General features: G+C 39.5%; 1 protein-coding gene across 10 annotated transcripts in view; it reads left to right on the top strand.

Moving 5' to 3' along the window:
* Positions 1–18,833, top strand: part of PALLD (palladin, cytoskeletal associated protein) — a 419,708-nt gene that overhangs the window by 176,522 nt on the left and 224,353 nt on the right. For all 10 annotated transcript variants that reach the window (XM_073892470.1, XM_025874433.2, XM_073892474.1 and 7 more), the window contains 5 exons: positions 10,117–10,183; positions 11,457–11,562; positions 13,929–14,003; positions 18,077–18,218; positions 18,747–18,770. In XM_073892470.1, coding sequence (XP_073748571.1) covers positions 10,117–10,183; positions 11,457–11,562; positions 13,929–14,003; positions 18,077–18,218; positions 18,747–18,770 — 414 coding nt within the window. The remainder of the gene's footprint in view (positions 1–10,116; positions 10,184–11,456; positions 11,563–13,928; positions 14,004–18,076; positions 18,219–18,746; positions 18,771–18,833) is intronic.

Genomic DNA, 18,833 nt, shown 5'->3' on the forward strand with positions numbered 1-18,833 from the left:
CGGTTAAGAGTCTGCCTTCTGCTCAGGGTCCTGTGATTGAGTCCCACTTTGGACTCCCTGCTCAGCGGGGAGCCTGCTTCTCCCTCTTCCTCTGCTTCTCCCTGCCACTCGTGTTCTTGCTCACTCTGCTGTCTCTCTCAAATCAATCAATCAATCAGTCTTTAAAAGAGCCTCCTGAGCCTGATATAAGGTGCTTTAGAAAACTGGCTCATTAGCCTTGTGAAGTATGGGTCATAATTAAAACAAACAAACAAACAAATTTTAGCATATTTTTATCCCAAAGAACAATTACAATTACATGTAATGGGAGAGAATTTCATGAATTCTTAGGCTCATGTTATAATCAAAAGTAAGGAATTTTTATTTTTACTTCTATTATTTTTTTTACAGAGTGTGTGCATGCCGGGGGGGGGGGGGGGGGGGGCGGAGAGGAGTGGCAGAGGCAGAAGGAGGGAGATTCTACGCTCAGTGCAGAGCCTGACCAGGGTTTGATCTCACGACCCTGAGATCATGACCTGAGCCAAAATCAAGAGTTAGACACTTAACTGACTGAACCACCCAGGTACCCCAAGAAATTTTTATATTTTATTTTTTATATATTTTATATTACTCATATATTGTATATTACTCATATATTTTATATTACTCATATATATAAATATATATAAAATATATTTGTATTTTATATTTTTATATTACTCATATTGTATATTACTCATATATTTCATATTACTCATATATATAAATATATATAAAATATATTTATATTTTATATTTTTATATTTTTATATTACTCATTCTAGGACTGAATTAGACTCAAACATATTGCTACTGAATTGTATCCTAAACCATGTTGCTGTTACTGTGACAGCATGCAGTCATTTGTGGGGTCTGTTGAGAGTAGGAAGTTTTTTACAGAACTTGAAAATCTCAACAAAACCTTAACTAAAAAGTTAACCTACTGGTTGAAAATTAAATTTCACTGTCTTACACATCAAGTTTTAGAAGTATACAAAATAAATTAGAGCTTAAGAACAGTAGCCAGTGTTTGTTTAGCAGTAACTAGGAGCCAAGTACTGTTCTTGATTTTTACATGGATTATCTCATTTAATCCTTACAAAAATCACCTCCATTTTCTGGTTGAGGAATCGGAAACTCACAGAGGCTAAGTAATGTCCATGATATCTCTCACACACACCTGGGATTCAAGGATTGAAAGCCAGGTAGTCTGACTCCTGAGTCTGCCCTCTTAACCACAGAGTAAAATGCACATGAACTCATTAAAGATGGGGGCAGCTAGGAACCTGTGTGTTCAAGGAGCAGAAGGAAGTCCAGGAAGGTGATGGCCTGGAGAGTTCGGCCATGGCCAGCACACGTGCAACATAGAGCCATATGGTCACTGTTAGCAGTTTGGTCTTTATGCTAAATAAAATCATTAATCATGGAGAGTTTAAACTGAAAGGTCACATTATCTGATCTGTATTTTTTTTTAATTTTTTTATTAACATATAATGTATTGTTTCAGGGATACAGGTCTGTGATTCATCAGTCTTACATAATTCACAACACTCACCATAGTACATACCCTCCCCAATGTCCATCATCCAGACACCCCGTCCCTCCCACCCCGCTCCACTCCAGCAACCCTCAGTTTGTTTACTGAGATTACGAGTCTTTTATGGTTTGTCTCCCTCTCTGGTTTCATCTTGTTTCATTTTTCCCTCCCTTCCCCTATGATCCTCTGTCTTGTTTCTCAAAATCCTCATATCAATGAGATCATATGGTAGTTGTCTTTCTCTGATTGACTTATTTCGCTTAGTGTAATACCCTCTGGTTCCATCCACGTCTTTGCAAATGGCAAGATTTCATTTTTTGATGGCTGCATAATATTCCGTTGTAAATATATACCACATCTTCTTTATCCAGTCATCTGTTGATTGACATCTAGGCTCTTTCCATAGTTTGGCTATTGTGGACATTGCTGATATAAACGTTGGGGTACATGTGCCCTTTCAGATCACTGCGTTTGTATCTTTGGGGTAGATACCCGGTAGTGCAATTGCTGGGTCATATGGTAACTCTATTTTCAACTTTTTGAGGAACCTCCATACTGTTTTCCAGAGTGGCTGCACCAGCTTGCATTCCCACCAACAGTGTAGGAAGGTTCCCCTTTCTTCGCATCCTCGCCAACATCTGTCGTTTCCTGACTTGTTAATTTTAGCCATTCTGACTGGTGTGAGGTGGTATCTCATTGAGGTTTTGATTTGGATTTCCCTGATGCCGAGCGATGTTGAGCACTTTTTCATGTGTCTGTTGGCCATTTGGATGTCTTCTTTGCAGAAATGTCTGTTCACATCTTTTGCCCATTTTTTGATTGGATTAGTTGTTTTTTGGGTGTTGAGTTTGATAAGTTCTTTATAGATTTTGGATACTAGCCCTTTATCTGATATGTCATTTGCAAATATCTTCTCCCATTCTGTCGGTTGTCTTTTGATTTTGTTGACTGTTTCCTTTGCTGTGCAAAAGCTTTTTATCTTGATGAAGTCCCAAGAGTTCATTTTTGCCCTTGCTTCCCTGGCCTTTGGTGATGTTTCTAGGAAGAAGTTGCTGCAGCTGAGGTCGAATAGGTTGATGCCTGTGTTCTCCTCAAGGATTTTGATGGATTCCTGTCTCACATTTAGGTCTTTCATCCATTTTGAGTCTATTTTTGTGTGTGGTGTAAGGAAATGGTCTAGTTTCATTCTTCTGCGTGTGGCTGTCCAATTTTCCCAACACCATTTGTTGAAGAGACTGTCTTTTTTCCATTGGACATTCTTTCCTGCTTTGTCAAAGATAAGTTGACCCTGGAGTTGAGGGTCCATTTCTGGGCTCTCTATTCTGTTCCATTGATCTATGTGTCTGTTTTTGTGCCAGTACCACACTGTCTTGATGATGACAGCTTCGTAATAGAGCTTGAAGTCCGGAATTGTGATGCCGCCAGCTTTGCTTTTCTTTTTCAACATTCGTCTGGCTATTCGGGTCTTTTCTGGTTCCATACAAATTTTAGGATTATTTGTTCCATTTCTTTGAAAAACGTTGATGGTATTTTGTTGCTCTGGCATATCATCTGAGACCAGCTAGAAGCCTTTTGCAGGAGTATGGAGGAGAAGCAGTGGGACTTCAGGAGAATAGGCATAATGTTGAGGGAGAGTCAGACTCAAGTTGTGAGTTCAGAGGTAGACTCCAGAAGCCATGCGGTGAACTAGGTGTGGGGGTGATGGGGTGAAAGGGATCAGGGACAACTCTGTGGACTTCAGCTTTACCATTTGTGCATACTGTGTTGCCAGTCTCTCAAAGGGGGAGCACCGGCGAGGAACAGGATTAGGGCCAGAGGGAAGTAAGGGCTTTGTTTTGAACATGCCAAGTTTAAAATCCCTATTTAGATAAGTCAGTAAGTAGACATAAGAATATTGTCTAGCACACGGGATGAGAAAAATATTTTTGAGAGCATCAGGATATGGGTGGTACTGAAAGCTCTGGGACTAGGCATATTACTGGTCAGACCAATGAGGGAGAAAGATGTGATGGGGAAGAGTAAAGGGGACCCAGTCTGAGCTGGGGATAATCCTTCCTGCATGTTGAACTTCCAAGAGGAGGAGATGCCAGCAAAGGAGAGGAAGAAGAAGGAGCCCCTGAGATGGGAGGGAACCAGTCAGAGTGGCGTAGGAGGGGGCAGGAGACAGTGTTTCAGGAAGGAGGGTGAGGCGAGCTCTGTCCACTGTTGCCTCAGAGTCCAGTCAGATGAGGACAAGGAGGAAACCACTGGGATCAGCAACTGTGGGTGTTGTCGGGATTTTAACAAGAAGGGTTTGGGGAATCTGGAGAGCACCAACAATCACATGGAATGAGTTGAGAAAAGTTTGCAAAATATGGGAGGAGAAGCAACAAATACTAATAGTGTTGGGAAAGTTTTGTTCAGCCACCAGCAGAGATACGGGCCGGTATCTGGGAAGGAGGATGGGGTCAAGAAAGATGGTATTTTTGCACGTTGTTTGCTTATTTGTTTTCATACCAGAAGTACTAGAATATGTTTCTTTGCTAATGCAAATAATCCTTCTAGATCATGCAGAAGGGGGGGAGAGTAAGAATGAGACCAAAGTCTTGGAAAAGGAGAAAGGGGGTGGAATCTGACCCACATGTGTGCTAGATGGCCCCCTCCAGGACTAGATGGCAAAGAGATAATCCTAAATTCATGATATAAATAGGAAGGGTAAATGTAAGCATGTGAAATAAATACAGACATCTCAAGTTGCCACCACTGCCACCCTCTCCTGATTGTAAAATGGATTATACAGATTATTACAGCTTTCGGAGCTCCCGAGAGGGCAGGGCAGGATGGTGATCCTGAAATGTGGGATGAAGGGAGTGGGATTAAACCTGACCTTGTAGGAATCGGATGGAAAGGTGGACAGGGCAGCATGAAAAATGTGGAGAAGGGGCAGGAATACTTGAGCATGATTCACGTTGGCAGACCCTGTGCGACATTTATTTATAGGTTCTCAGTGCTTTGAATAAGCAGATAAAATATGTGCCCCTTTTAAGGGACATTTTGAAGCATGCAGAGATGTTGTAGAACACCCCACCAGGGGAAAGCCTCTCTGAGTATATAATACTATGAGAAGCTGAAGGAGTCTAAACACAGCTTTGGGCATTCCTCACCTTATTTATTTTTAAATAACTTTTATGATATTTTCTGGCTAGCTTAGTTCTTAGCTCCATGACCCTGAATAGTTATTCAGTGGCTCTGTGCTTCATTTTCTCCATCTCTGCATGGAGAAAATTAGATTATGGTAAGGATTGAGAGCAGTTCCTGACACATAGTGTGAGCTATGACTGCTGTTATAAAAATAGCGCATCTTTTTATTTGTAGAAACTTAGAGCATACAGATAGAAGGAAGGTATAAAAATCCTGTGTAACGGCACAACTCTGTGACACTCTTACTATTTTGATCTTGCAGTCTTTATCCTGTGTGTGTACATTTTACTCTGCACACTCTTGTACCTTATTTTAAGTTTAACTTGTCACAACTACCCATGTCATTAATTTTTTTTTTTTTTTGAGGGAGCAAGTGCAGGGAGGGGGGCAGGCAGAAAGAGAAGGAGAAAAAGAATCCCAAGCAGACTCCATGCCTAGTGAGGAGCCCAACTCAGGCCTCAGTCCCTCAACCCCAGGATCATGACCTGAGCAGAAACCAAGAGTCAGATGCTTAACCAACTGAGCCACCCAGGCGCCCCATGTTAAACATTCTTTAAAACTCATTTTAATGTCTTTATAGTCATTCATCATTTATAAAATTTTAAATCATTGGCATTGCTTCATTAGTCTTATTGGAGTCTTAAATGGTTGTTGCTGCACTGGTGATTATAGCGACTGAGAGAGAAGGGAGGGAGAGGTTGAGTAACTCGAATTTTGAAAAGCAAAGGATGCGCAAAGGATGAACGCTGTGACGTTTCACTAAAGTCTCTCAAGGTCTCCAGTATATATTTAATATATACATATATTTTTGAAAGGTTGATATTTGCTCTCATGAAGACTTCCTATTTCTCAGAGTTGAAGCTGTATGACTTAACTTCCAGCTTGCTTACACTCAGAAATATGCCTTTTTTCCCCTTTTATTAAGGCAGATACCAGATTGACAAAAATAATTAAAGCATAGTGTTTTTATGAGTGTGAGGGAAACGGGCATTTTGATGTATGGCTATCTTATACCCTTTCCTGGGGAAGTATTTTTTTTTAAGGTTTTATTTATTTATTTGGCAGAGAGAGACACAGTGAGAGAGAGGGAACACAAGCAGGGGAGTGGGAGAGGGAGAAGCAGGCTTCCTGCGGAGCAGGGAGCCTCATGCGGGGCTCGATCCCAGGACCCCGGGATCATGACCTAAGCCAAAGGTAGATGCTTAATGACTGAGCCACCCAAGCCCCCCCTGGGGAATTTAGAGATGGAAATATTATATCCATTCCTAGTGGGATGGTGAAATTATGGTAAAGCTGCACACATGTATTTGAAGCAGCCATTAGAAAATTATTAAGTATGTGTCTGATGTCATAGAAGGGCATTTCACAATGTATTGAGTGAGTAGGGGAAAAAGGCAATAATTTAACAATAGACATAGCATCATCTTCTTAAAATATATTATTTATGTATGTACACAGGGATAAACTTTAGAAGGATATGCTCCAAAGTATCTAAATGGTGGTATTCCAAATGATTTTTTTCTTTAATTTTTGCTATTGAACATTTTCTGGGTCTTTTCCTATGAGGAAGTATTAAATGGGATACGTATCTTAAATGAAAAGGGCACACCTTTTAAAGGCAAGACAGCAGGTGCATTTTTGTGACATTTCCACTGGCCCTGAATTTCCAGAAAAGAGCAGAGATCATGGGTATTTGATTCCTTCACTGTGTGTGGGGAGTGACATAGAAATAGCATTAGACGAACAGATAGATGGGTAGTAATTGCAGGTTCTGGATCATGTCCCTCTAGACTGGAGCCTCCATCAAAAACTGAAAGTGATGTTTTGATAATACAAAAATGGTAACTAGGGACAGGAATGTCCTTTCCTGACCAGCAGGTGCAGAGCAGATGACCAAAGGGAGGAGGCAGAAGGAGAGAGGGAGGGGAGAGTTATCTTGAGGGGGGAGGGAACTTGCTGGCACAGATAGGGAGATTTGATCTGCCACCATCTGCAGGAGCTTGAAGGTATACCTGAGACAGAAGGTGACCTTGAGATTTCACAAGGGTTGGACAGGTGTGCAAAAACTAGCCAATGTATTCTTATCCAGGGGTTACAAATCTTTTTGGCCCTTTACCTTTCTCTGAAAACCAGCTGGAAAAAAATTGGGAAAAAAGAATTTTCAAAGAAAGGAAAGGCTTTCTGACTAGATAATCGGAGGGGATTTTATTTTTAAGATTTAAAATGTTTAGGGCACCTGGGTGGCTCAGATGGTTGAGTGTCTGCCTTCGGTTCGGGTCATGATCCCAGGGTCCTGGGATCGAGTCCCGCATTGGGCTGCCGGCTCCTTGGGAGCCTCCTTCTCCCTCTGCCCGACCCCCCGCCCTGTCTCCCATGAATAAATAAGTAAAATCTTAAAAAAAAAGATTTAAAATGTTTGGCATCAGGGGTGCCTGGGTGGCTCAGTCGTTAAGCATCTGCCTTCGGCTCAGGTCATGGCCCCAGGGTCCTGGGATTGAGCCCCGTGTCGGGCTCCCTGCCTAGCAGGAAGCCTGCTTCTCCCTCTCCCACTCCCCCTAGCTTGTGTTCCCTCTCTCGCTGTCTCTCTCTCTCTGTCAAATAAATAAATAAAAATCTTTAAAAAAAATAAATACAAATAAAATGTTTGGCATCAGATGAAAGACAGCTATTTGTCTCCCCAGTTTCTGGGCACTTTGAGAGCATCTGTGATAACTTCGGTAGGACTTTTGCTCCCCCTCCTTTTCTCTTTAATGCTCCTGTGATTCCAGTAGAACTGATCTGTCTCAGGTTACCCCTGATTTTCTGGTAACTGAGTCTACTGATTCTTCCTCCTATTTCCCCTGCTCACGTCCCATACCTCCTCATCACGGTTAAAAATTTCTCCATCTCTATCACCTATTTTTGAGGGTTTGCTGGTTCTGCTGCTCTTTTGTTTTGCTACTCCCCCAGTTCATCCTGCATGGTTAATTTTCCCACTCACCACTCTGGATGCCTAGACAGAAAGTCCAAGCACTTGGGCCCTTGTATTCAGCATCCCACTTTACATTTCTCGACTTGCCTCCCACTGTGCCCCCTAGCATGCTGCTCTTCTGTGGTTGCTCAGTTCACTTTCTGTCCCCAACCAAGCATTTGCGGTTCCCAAGGTTCCATTCATTCATCCTGCCACCAGTTGAAGGCCTGCCATTAGCAAGGTATGAAGCCGAGGCCTCTGAGGCGTAGACATCCGCAGCATATGAAGGTCATACCACATGGGGGATGTCACAGACCACAAGTTCAAAAATCCTCTCCCCACAGCTTTGTAGTTATGTAACCTTATGCAAATTACTTAATCTCTTGGTTCCTCAATTTTCTAATGTGTAATTGGACATAATTCACCTCTTAGGTGAGTTATTATAATAATTAAATGTTATACAGTGCCTAGCAGATTCCCAGGCAAAATAGTAAGTACTCAAAAATTGGTAGTTCCCTTCCTAACCCCACCTCAATTTTTCAAAAAAACTTATAGTTTTCTAGCATATATGATGTTATAAGTGACCTGAGTAGTATCAGCAAGAACATGGGGAGTTCAGAGAAGACAGAGCACAGAAAACACTAATAGGCTGATCATATCTAGAAGACTAAGAGTTTCCCACGAGAGTGAATAATATAACTGAATGTACAAACATGGGAAAAGACCAAGAAAGGAAAGCCCCCACCTCCTTTGGGTCTTTACTCAAAGTCTCCAACTTGATGGAGCCTTCCTTGCCACCCCACTTCACATTGCATCCCACACCGTGCCCATCCTTCCCTATATCCCTACTCTGATTTGCTTTCCCATTTCACTCACCACTGTGTCATGTATTTATTTAGTCTGTGGTCTGTGTCTTCAAAAGAATGTAAACTCCACGGGGGCAGGGGTGTGTGGGGTGTATGTGTATATTTCTTCACTGCTGCATTCCCATTACCTAGTGGAATGTACACCAGTGAGTATGTTCAACTCTCTGGCTTGGGGTTATGGGACATGGAAGTTCTGGCTGATAGAGCTAGAAAATCTGGTTGGAAATCATGAAAGCCACTAAATAGCAGGGGTTTAAGTTTTTAAATTTACTGAGTTGAAATTCCTTATCTTAGTTGTTTTTTTTTTTTTAAACAGGAAAGGTGAGCTATAGTAAAAAATGACATCGGTTGAAGATTGACAGAGAGACAGAGGAAGACAAGATAAGAATCTATTGTGGTAGTCTAGGAACTAACTGAAGAAAGCCTATACAAAGCAGTAGTTAGAGAAGTAAATAGGAAGGGACAGCAGACATTGCAGCAGAGTTACCTAAACCTTACTCTTAAAACATTAATAAAGGACAGGAGAAATAGAGTCATGGAACGGAACACTGGGCAGCCATCCAAGAAATTGAGGAAATGCATATATTCTAAATGTATTTGTAAGCAACAATAATTGCAAAGAGTACATATAGTGTGATTCTACTTGTAGAGATTATGTACATAAATACATGTATGTTAATACATTAAATTTATCTGACAAATAGATATCAGACTATTAACACGTGCAGAATGGCATTAAGGAAGGTACCCACTGGTCTTTAGTATTATGTCACACAATTCTATGCTGTTTGGTTACTTTTCTAAAAGCATGTATTATTTTATATTAAAGTATCTTTAAATAATTTAACTCACTTTAAATACGTCTCATAAAAGAAATGTCAAGAGTATACTTCTAATCATCACAATTATTTTAAATCTATCACAGTTTGCATTTTGACTAAAAACCTGATAAGGTTACCCTTAATTCAAAAACCGTAATGACTTGAATGAATTTGGGAAAGCATGATCCAAAATCAGAGACCTTCTTATTCAAGAATGAAGCCACTATTTTGTTCTAATTTATCACAGAGTCAGAAAGCATCTCCTTATGAATGAGCAATGAAGTCATTAATAATCCACACAATGTAATCTCCTGGGAAAGGGTTAAAGTTTAAAATCATGAATGCTTTGCACACAGACACACACACACATTTATTTCATAGTTTATAAGCCATTTAAAAATATGGTTGTGATGACCAAAGTGATAAAAATGAAACTAATAGTAAATCTGGCATTAAAAACATATTGCTTTGAAGAAAGCTTTTTATAGAAGATCTTTGCTTTAAGTAGTTTTATGAAAATAACAATTCAACTAAAAATGGTCTGAACCATTCCCTATTTCAACATAAGACTTCGTATGTGATTATTTAAAAATGAGAAATATTACTCCTTGAAGCAGTTATAGATACTACTCAAATCTTAAATTTATCATTATTTTTCACTTTCTCAGGTGCCAATATTACTCCTTGAAGCAGTTATAGATACTACTCAAATCTTAAATTTATCATTATTTTTCACTTTCTCAGGTGCCAGTTCGACAGATTCTGAGAGTGAAAATTTAGCTTTCAAATCAAACCCTGGAGCCATGCCACAGTAAGTGCCTACGATCCCATCAATTATCTGTACAACAAAGAATGTGGACAGAATCACTGGGGTAAGAAGCAGTGCGCCTTGTGCTGCGAAGGAAGAGGTCAGCTGATCTCAGTCAAAGATCCAATATTTGAATGTGGAACATAATTTCTAACTTATGAATTTAGACTTTGAAGTCTGCACTTCATCGCCAAGATGCCAAAATCAAACCATAGACAATCTTAAGTTTCGAGGACAACTAACTGGTTATAAATATACGAAAACAACAGCAGCATTGAGAGGAAATTATTTAAATCATTACCAAAATGTAAATGAGGACCAATCTATTTATACAAATTGGAAAGTGTGCAATTAGCCCAGAAATACTTGGATAAAGACTACTACTAGTCAGATCTTATCATGAAAATTGTAAAATTTAGTTCTTCTTACAAAGACAAATGGATTATTTTCCAAAATAATTATTATGTAAATTGATGATAATAAGTAAATTTTTGCAAAAATAAAATCAAACCTACCAGAATTTTGTAGAAAACTCCATGAGTATTGAGACTGTGCTAATAAATTCCTTTGATCTGCTACAGATACATAACAATTATATCTATTCAGCATCAAATAATCCCTGAGTATTAATGCTAAAGGAACCTTATGAGATCATATACTCTGCCACTCCTGATTTCAGATAAGGATCTTAAGTTTTGTGAAGTTACTTGACTTGCTTCAGATTGCACAGCCAGCCTCTTAACAAAATTGGGCCTAGAAACCAACACTTCTTAACCTTTTTCTACACCTCACTAACTTTTATGCAGTAAGAAAAGACAAAAATGCCAAGACATACCCAACAAAATTAGAAACCAGAACAAAGAACAGCTGCTAGACTTAAAATAGACCACTAAAACTTTGAATTAAATACAGAACCCTAACCCTAAAGATTTCAAGTATCTGCTTATTGCTAGAGATTGGGCCTTTTCCAGGTATTTTCTTTTCTCTTAGGATTTCCAGGTTCAATACTTTAGGTTCTCTGATAATAACTGAGTTATATATACTTATTTTTCTTTTACCCGTGTGTTTATTTTGCTAATATCTATAAGGTCTATTCTGTGCATATGTTTACCGCAGCTATTCTAACTGTAGATTATGGCTTCCCATCTCTGAAGCACTTAGAATTGAAGTGGATTGAGTGCACAAAAAGAAACTGAGCTCTTGTGGGGAAATCTTTCAAAGAGTAATTCCTGCTTTAAAAAAATTGATGGAATACACTTGCCTCCTTATTTTCCAGAGCTCAAAAGAAAACGACTTCTGTCTCCTTGACAATAGGATCCTCGTCTCCAAAGACAGGAGTGACCACAGCTGTGATTCAACCATTGTCTGTCCCTGTTCAACAGGTAAGTGTGCCTTGGACCAGAGACCATAGTGAGTCAAACTCATTAGCAAACTTCTTGGTTTAAAAATTACAGCTTTGATTCCAACTAGTACACTCCCTGCAGTATTTTTTAAGTGGGAACACAACTAGGAGGAAAGAAAATGGTAGGTAAAGTCCTCCCTTTCAACCCACTAAAAATCATCTTTAATCAAAAACACATCACCAATTAGTCAACGTCTGCACTTCCATTAGGAATGTCTCTAATGGCCCATAACCTGATAAAGTGGTATCTCTTTTAGCTATGACTATTTGAGTTTTCTTCCATCGATATGTCCTCTTCTGTTTAGCCAAATTTATTAGCTCATTTAAAACAAATTAGAAGCAAGAGAAGTCCACATACCAACAAAAGTTCTTCTAAGAGATAAACAGATAATTAAAAAAAATTCCAATTTCTTGACTTAACCAAGCATTTTTATCTTGCCTTTTTTTCATTATAAGACTGCTATATCCAAGAAAGAACAACAATACACACTACTGGAAAATAATATTGAGTTTACTTTGCAAACATAACAGGAAATTTTTTTGAACAGTAAAATAAATTAGAATCTAAATGTTTTCATCAGATGTATGTTGCTTTGCCTTTGTGCTATGATGTGTATATTTAAATAAGACACTCACAAAAGACTTCCCCACCCTCGCCCTTGAAATGTAAATGAATTCCTAACTAGTAAGTCTGTTTTGTGAGCATCACCAGGTCCTCCATCTATTGAGCACTCAGGTGTTTTAGTAATTGTAATATGTGACATATACTCTTGGATATGTGGAATATGGAAACAGTAAGGACATTTGAGTTTATAAACTTGAACCAACCAGTATAAATTCATTCAAAGATGGCCTAGATATTTCCTGTAAACCCTAAACCAGAGTGGAACTTCTAAAAATATTTCTGATTAAATCAGTGGATTTTTTTTGTTTAATATTTAAGTATTGATGAATGCTTATTGGCACCATGCTAGGAATTTCATTGGAAAAAAATACATCACCAGCTTCATTCCCAAACACTTTATAGAACTATGCATGGGAAACAGGAAATATACACATGAAACATTTCTTGAATGTGGCAGACTACGTTAAAGTGTAACACAAAAGCCTAAGAGCAGAAAATATTTAAATATGTAAGCACCATAATAATGTAAATGGTACATTTTAAGTGGTTTAAATTCTCCAGGAACACTAAATGGAAGGTCATATATTCCAGGAGTGTAGGAGGATGAGGGGCTCACAGAAACTCCATTGCTTAATTATTGTAAGCAACGTCACATAAAGTTGAACACCCGGGAGCCCAATTGCCTGGGTGCAAATCCTAGCTCTACCATTTGATGTAACCTCTCTATGCCTGGTCTCTTCATCTGTAAAATGAAGATAATACCATCTATCTCACAGGACTATCCTGAGGATTCAATGAGGGAGTGAATCTCCCTATAACACTTAGAACAGTGCCTGGCACACTTCTAAATGCTATAGAAGTGTTCAAATAGTCTTTGGACATATAAAGACAACAAAAAGTCAGACCCAATCTGAAGCACAAGCCAATGAGAAGTCTTACAAAGATAATGAATAAGGCCCTTTACTATCCTAGCATCTCTACGCCTCTGCCAACATTCTTGATGATAAGTTGTGACGTATTTAGACACGTGATATCAGATCACCATCGTCTGGGGTTAAGAAGCTAACAATTACTTACATAGAAGGGAATAAACCCAAAGTGTTTGAAAATAAATGATTGGAGAAAGAGACATATTTTCCATTCACTGCTCTGGAATCTTTATATTTCCCCAGAGACAAGTGCCATTCTGTAAGTATTTTAGCACCTTTGTTTTTTGCACATCAAGAAAAAAACAATATATTCCTTTTTAACTTGTTTCCTGTGATCCCTGCTACAAAAAAGAGTGCAGGTTAAACATAAGGTAGATGGTTGATAATTTACCCTCCACTGCCAGCCACTTGTGCTTTTAATTCCATGAATCCAGACTGTATTTAAAAATAAAATATAATGTCTGTGAGAACTTTTGAAAAGACTCCTGTGGAAGTCCCACACACAGAAATCCATTTGGTAATAGCATTTACAAGCTCATGGATCCCCAAGGAACCAGGGAACTTTTACCTTGAATATCCTTTTGAATAGAGAAGCGTAACAGCTGTGAAAGGAGGATGTGGAACAATGTCTGTACTGTATGTGAGCCTAGACCAGCAAAATGACACATGGCGCTATTTGTGTTCCCTCGTTCCATTCATGTGGAGTGACTCCAATAATGAAAGTTTTCTTCAGCCCGTCTTTTCAACAGTTTCTATATTCAGAATTTGATCCATGCATCTCTGCATTTTCAGGTCCACAGTCCAACCTCGTATCTCTGCCGACCCGATGGAGCTGCTCCTGCCTACTTTCCTCCTATTTTTACAAAGGTCTGATATCTGCAAGTCTCGTTCTCTGTGTTTGCTTTGGTCCTTAAGTTCCCTTCACATGGGGCTTCATGTAGCAGTCTTTAAAAATTAAAATGAACAGATCCACAGGCTCTCATGGTTACCTTTGGGGCTAAATAGGTATTTACAGAACAACTGTTATGTGAGTATCATCTTGTCAAGGGTCTGAATGATGTGGGTGTGGTCAGTGACCTGATGGAGCTTACAATAGAGTGGGGAAAACCAAGACGGGTAGAAAAAAATGAGACAAAGAGCTGTGTAGAAAATTGCTTGGGAGAACCAGCATGTTTTAGAGAAAAAAAAAAAAAAAAAGGACTAACATTCAGTTTGTTCTCCAAGTTTGTGTTTTGCATTGCCAGACTGAATGACATCCATTTCAGTAGTCAACTGCTCAACTCAGAAATGGCTGTATGTGGTGTATTTTTTTTTTTTTGAGAAAATTACAAACCTTGATTGAAAGACATCTAAAAGGCCCAAATAAGTGGAGAGAGATTCTATGTCTGTGGACTGAAAAATGATAAAGTCATGACTCCCAGATTAACCTATAAATTTAATACAGATCTAGCTGAAATTCCAGCGGGTTCCTTGTTTTATTTGTTTGATGTAGAACTTGGCAATTTGATTCTAAGAAAACAAGGTCTAAAAATAGCCAGGGTACTCCTGAAGAAGGAATATTGGATGCTGGTAAGGAAGGCATGGGATTTGTCCTCGGAGATGTCAAGACTTTGTAAAGGTAGAGTAGTTAGGATAGTATGGTGCTGAAGAAGACCAGACAAATTGGCAGGTGATCAGAGTCCACAGACACTCCAATAGATACAAAAACCTACAGATTGCTGGGTAAAGAATGAATTCTTCAGTAGAGATAAAAAAAAATATTAAATTGGACTCCTACCTCACACTTTTTACAAAAATCTAGGCCAAGTAAACGAAAGACAGATGTGAAAAAGCAAATCCATAAAACTTGTGCAAGGCAGTAGAGAAGAGCATCTTGCTTGTCTTCTTGTAGGGAATGATTTTTTTCCTTCCAAGCCAGCCTGGATCCAGCTTTATTAAAGGTCTTTTGTAAGCAGGGTATTTAGTGTAAGACACGGGCAACAAATGATTTTATTTGACAACAACTTTGAAAGTACCAAAAAAAAACAAAACAAAGAAACCTGACCACTGAAAGCAATGCTACTGCAGTCATCCATGAAGTTGTCCTTTCATGCTGAGAATAGCAGATGTTCCCGTGGTGTGGATAGTTCAGCTGCTATGTGGTTTTAGAGCTTTTCAAAAGCAGCTTCACCAGATCATCACCAGGAAGTCTGTGTTCTCTGATGTTGATTTTGGGGTCCCAGTGTACCTCTTGATTTAAGCAAATAGAGAGGATGTGAGATTTTGCTTTCCCTCCCCACAGGGTTGCCCCACTGTGGCCTGGCATATGGTGATGGTACGGAACTCCTCCTGGGCACCAAGAGAAAGCCTCAAAAACTAGACAAAAAACCTTGTTCCTCCATTGCATTCCAGATCCTGAGACACTGACACTATATTAGTGGTGTATCCGCTCCCCCAGAAGAAAACTGGGAAACATACTCTGTGCTAATCACACAACTTAGTAAAAAGAAAAATGAAACATAATTCTGTATTTTTATAAAGGTTGATTTAAAAAAAAAAATCACGAACTGTAGAGTGAGTGGCAGCGTGGAGCATACCTCACTGGGCATCTCCAGTGCCTTCTGCCTTCTGTGTCTAGACTGTAGACCGTCTCTGTTCTCTGCAGAATTGCTTCCTTCCTTCCTGGCATTTGCTTTCCCCTTTGTCCCTTTGGGTATCTTCTCTCCCTGCTATGCTGGCTCCTTTTGGGCCCGGGCTTTGGTTTTGGAGGGGCAGGTTTAGAAAATAAATCTGCTCATCTCCTTTGTAACTCCAAGTAGCCTCCCCTTTGTCACCCTTAGCATCTTTTTTTGGTCTTTCTCTTGGGCATGATGGTGACAGTGAATTGTCAGGTGGGCTTTGCCGGTCTAACAGGCGCCCCATCTATTTCCTCATACTGCTGTGATAAGGATTTCCAGGTGTCACAGCTGCTCAGAGGCAGAGGCCGTGCTCCTGACTGCAGGCCACCGGGCTTAGCTGGGACAGCAGAGCTGGTTTGGGACTGTGGGACTGGGGACAGTAGAGACTCATGGGAGACAAGAGAGCAACTAGCCTTATGTTGCATTTCTTTCTAAATAGTTTGGCCCCTTCAAGGAATCACAGTATCAGGTGGGCTTGATATATGACAGGAGATAGCCTTATATGGACCCTAAAACACTCAGGGGTCCCCAGTTCTACCCTGAGTGGATGATGTAGATTGCCATGTGCAACCTCTGAAGGCTGGCTCTTAGTCTCCTTCAGGGCTCCTCCTTGTGTCGCTGAAGATTCTCCTAATGGCGCACTCTGCTTAGCTGTGGCTTTTCTCAAGATGAAAAGGTTTGCTCCAGGTTGAGTGGTATTGTAATCCTGGAATAACTCTGGAGTTTTGACTGCTTCGGGTCCTTGGCGTCTACCCGTTTTCTCTATCTCTGACTTTCCAACGTTTGAACAAAACACACAATCCTAGGAATAAATCAGAGTCTCCTCTGGAGCCCGAAAGCCCAATCATGAAAAATATTTGTGTACCATTTGAAATCTACCATGAGCAACTTCCTGGACAACCCAGGAAGTGTTTAATAATTAATCCACACAACCTGGGCCCTGTTAGCGACACTTTTCCTGCTGTGATCCTGTAAATTAGCTCTTCTCTGGACCCAGTCACAAAGTAAAAAAAAGTCAATTTAAAACCAGAGATTTCCTACATTTAAAAATAAGGAGACAGAATGCAATCAGAAGTAGTTAATAATTTTAACCTTTTCACTTAAAAAAAAAAAAAAGCATTCTTGTTAACCACCCAGATTATTATCAAATGCCTTCTCAGACTTAACATTAGCCTTTTATAGTTCTTCTGCCAACAGTGTCGACTCTGAGAATTTCCTTAGGGCTCTACCACACTCACTGCAGCCCATTTGCTGCAACATTTGTTTTTTCCCAGCACACCATTTGTTGTCCCTTCAGATAATCTTAAATAAACAAACAAAACCAGAAAAGACCACACACTTCTTAATGGGGATTTGTTTGCTTTTGGTTGACGTGTAGGTGAATTACTGTCATATCTGAATTATTTTAAGAGTTCTACATCACCTATGTAAGATCTCAAACTCTCAAGTCAGCAGTTGCAAGAGTCAAAAAGTTGAAGTAGGCCCTACTGCTAAGTAATCCTGGAGGAGGAAGGCAGGGGGAGGACATCTGTGAGGGGACTATTAATCTTTTGATATTGAATAACAAGTATAAAAGCTTTACCTCTTTGCATTTGTGCAGCCAAATTAATTTCTAATCTGTTGCACTGTAAAAATTTACTGGTCTGGACTTGGAGTGGGGTTAGGGGCAACAAGGGTAATTGCAAGGGAAGAGGAAATAAGGGTCACGAATGGAGAAGTACTGCAGGTTTTATTATTTTACTCAGAACTCCAAAATGAGAAAATCCCCAAGCCCCTTATCTTAATAAACCTGACATAGGAAGCTCATTGGCAGAGATGGTGGTGGTGGTGGGGGGAGAACATGAAAAAGTTGGGGCATGTAAAAACAAATTATGCCTTTTTTCTCTTCCTGTCTGGTTTTCCCAGGAATCTACATTCATATGGAACATAATTGTTTTAGGAAGTCTGCATTCCACCAGCTAACTCTTCAGTGTAGATAGAGAAAGGTAACAGGCATTGCCATAAAATTCCATAAATATGAAAATGTCAGTAAATTTGCAGACAGACCCAAAATGTCCACAGCCCCAGTGGTAGACCTTACTAATCTCATTACACGGAGATTATGGAAAGCTAACAATTGATGGATTTCAAGGTGCCTATTTTTACCTGAGTTAGTGGTAATTATTTTATAATGTAAGTTTTACATATTTTTCCCCTCTAAGATTTGGAAGCTTTATTTTCTGTTCTGAAATTGTGTAAGAGTGCACCAAAGTCTAATGGGGAGTGTCTTCCTTGAATTTTTAGGAACTGCAAAGCATAGCAGCATCCGAGGGTCAGGTGGTGGTTCTAGAGTGCCGGGTCCGAGGAGCACCCCCTTTGCAGGTCAAGTGGTTCCGACAAGGGAGTGAAATTCAAGACTCTCCAGATTTCAGAATTCTCCAGAAAAGTAAGGAGAGGTGCCCATTCTCCCACATCTGTCCATTTTCTTCTCTCAAGCTTCAGGAAAACCAAGAAGGGTTTAGTCATTCAAGATGAATTGATTTCTATTTTCGAAGAGTAGTGAGGCCAGATAATCTGCAGATATGCGGGGTCCAGTAAATTAAAGTCGTGGTGGTCATTTGTGTACCCCTTTGAAAGTCTAATAAAGTTGTATGTTCTCCAGAAAAAATGTTACATACATTTGAACTCAAAGTTGGCCAAATAATTTTAGGAGGTTTACAAGCCTCCTATAAGCCCTTCTATGAACTGTGGTTTAAAAAACTTCCTAGTGTAAGCTGTTACTGGAATTTGGGTTTCTGTATTTATAGAAATATAAATAGATCTATTATCACTTTATCTTTTCTATTATGGAGTTCCCTATATCCTACGGACATGTCCTGGACAAAGTAATAGTGAAAAGATAGGTAGGTTTCTTATTAACGGAACCCCATTCTAATACTCCGTTTTATTTATTTTTTTCTCATGTGACAAACAGAACCTAGATCTACAGCTGAACCTGGTAAGAAGCTCTTTTTTCTTTGGTAATGTATCTTTTGGGTTTCAATAGTTCTTTGTTTCAGTT

The sequence above is a fragment of the Callorhinus ursinus genome, unplaced genomic scaffold (genome assembly GCF_003265705.2).
Source record: "Callorhinus ursinus isolate GAN/ISIS: 27379988/994484 unplaced genomic scaffold, GSC_fseal_2.0 scaffold4, whole genome shotgun sequence".
NCBI classification, from domain to species: domain Eukaryota; kingdom Metazoa; phylum Chordata; class Mammalia; order Carnivora; family Otariidae; genus Callorhinus; species Callorhinus ursinus.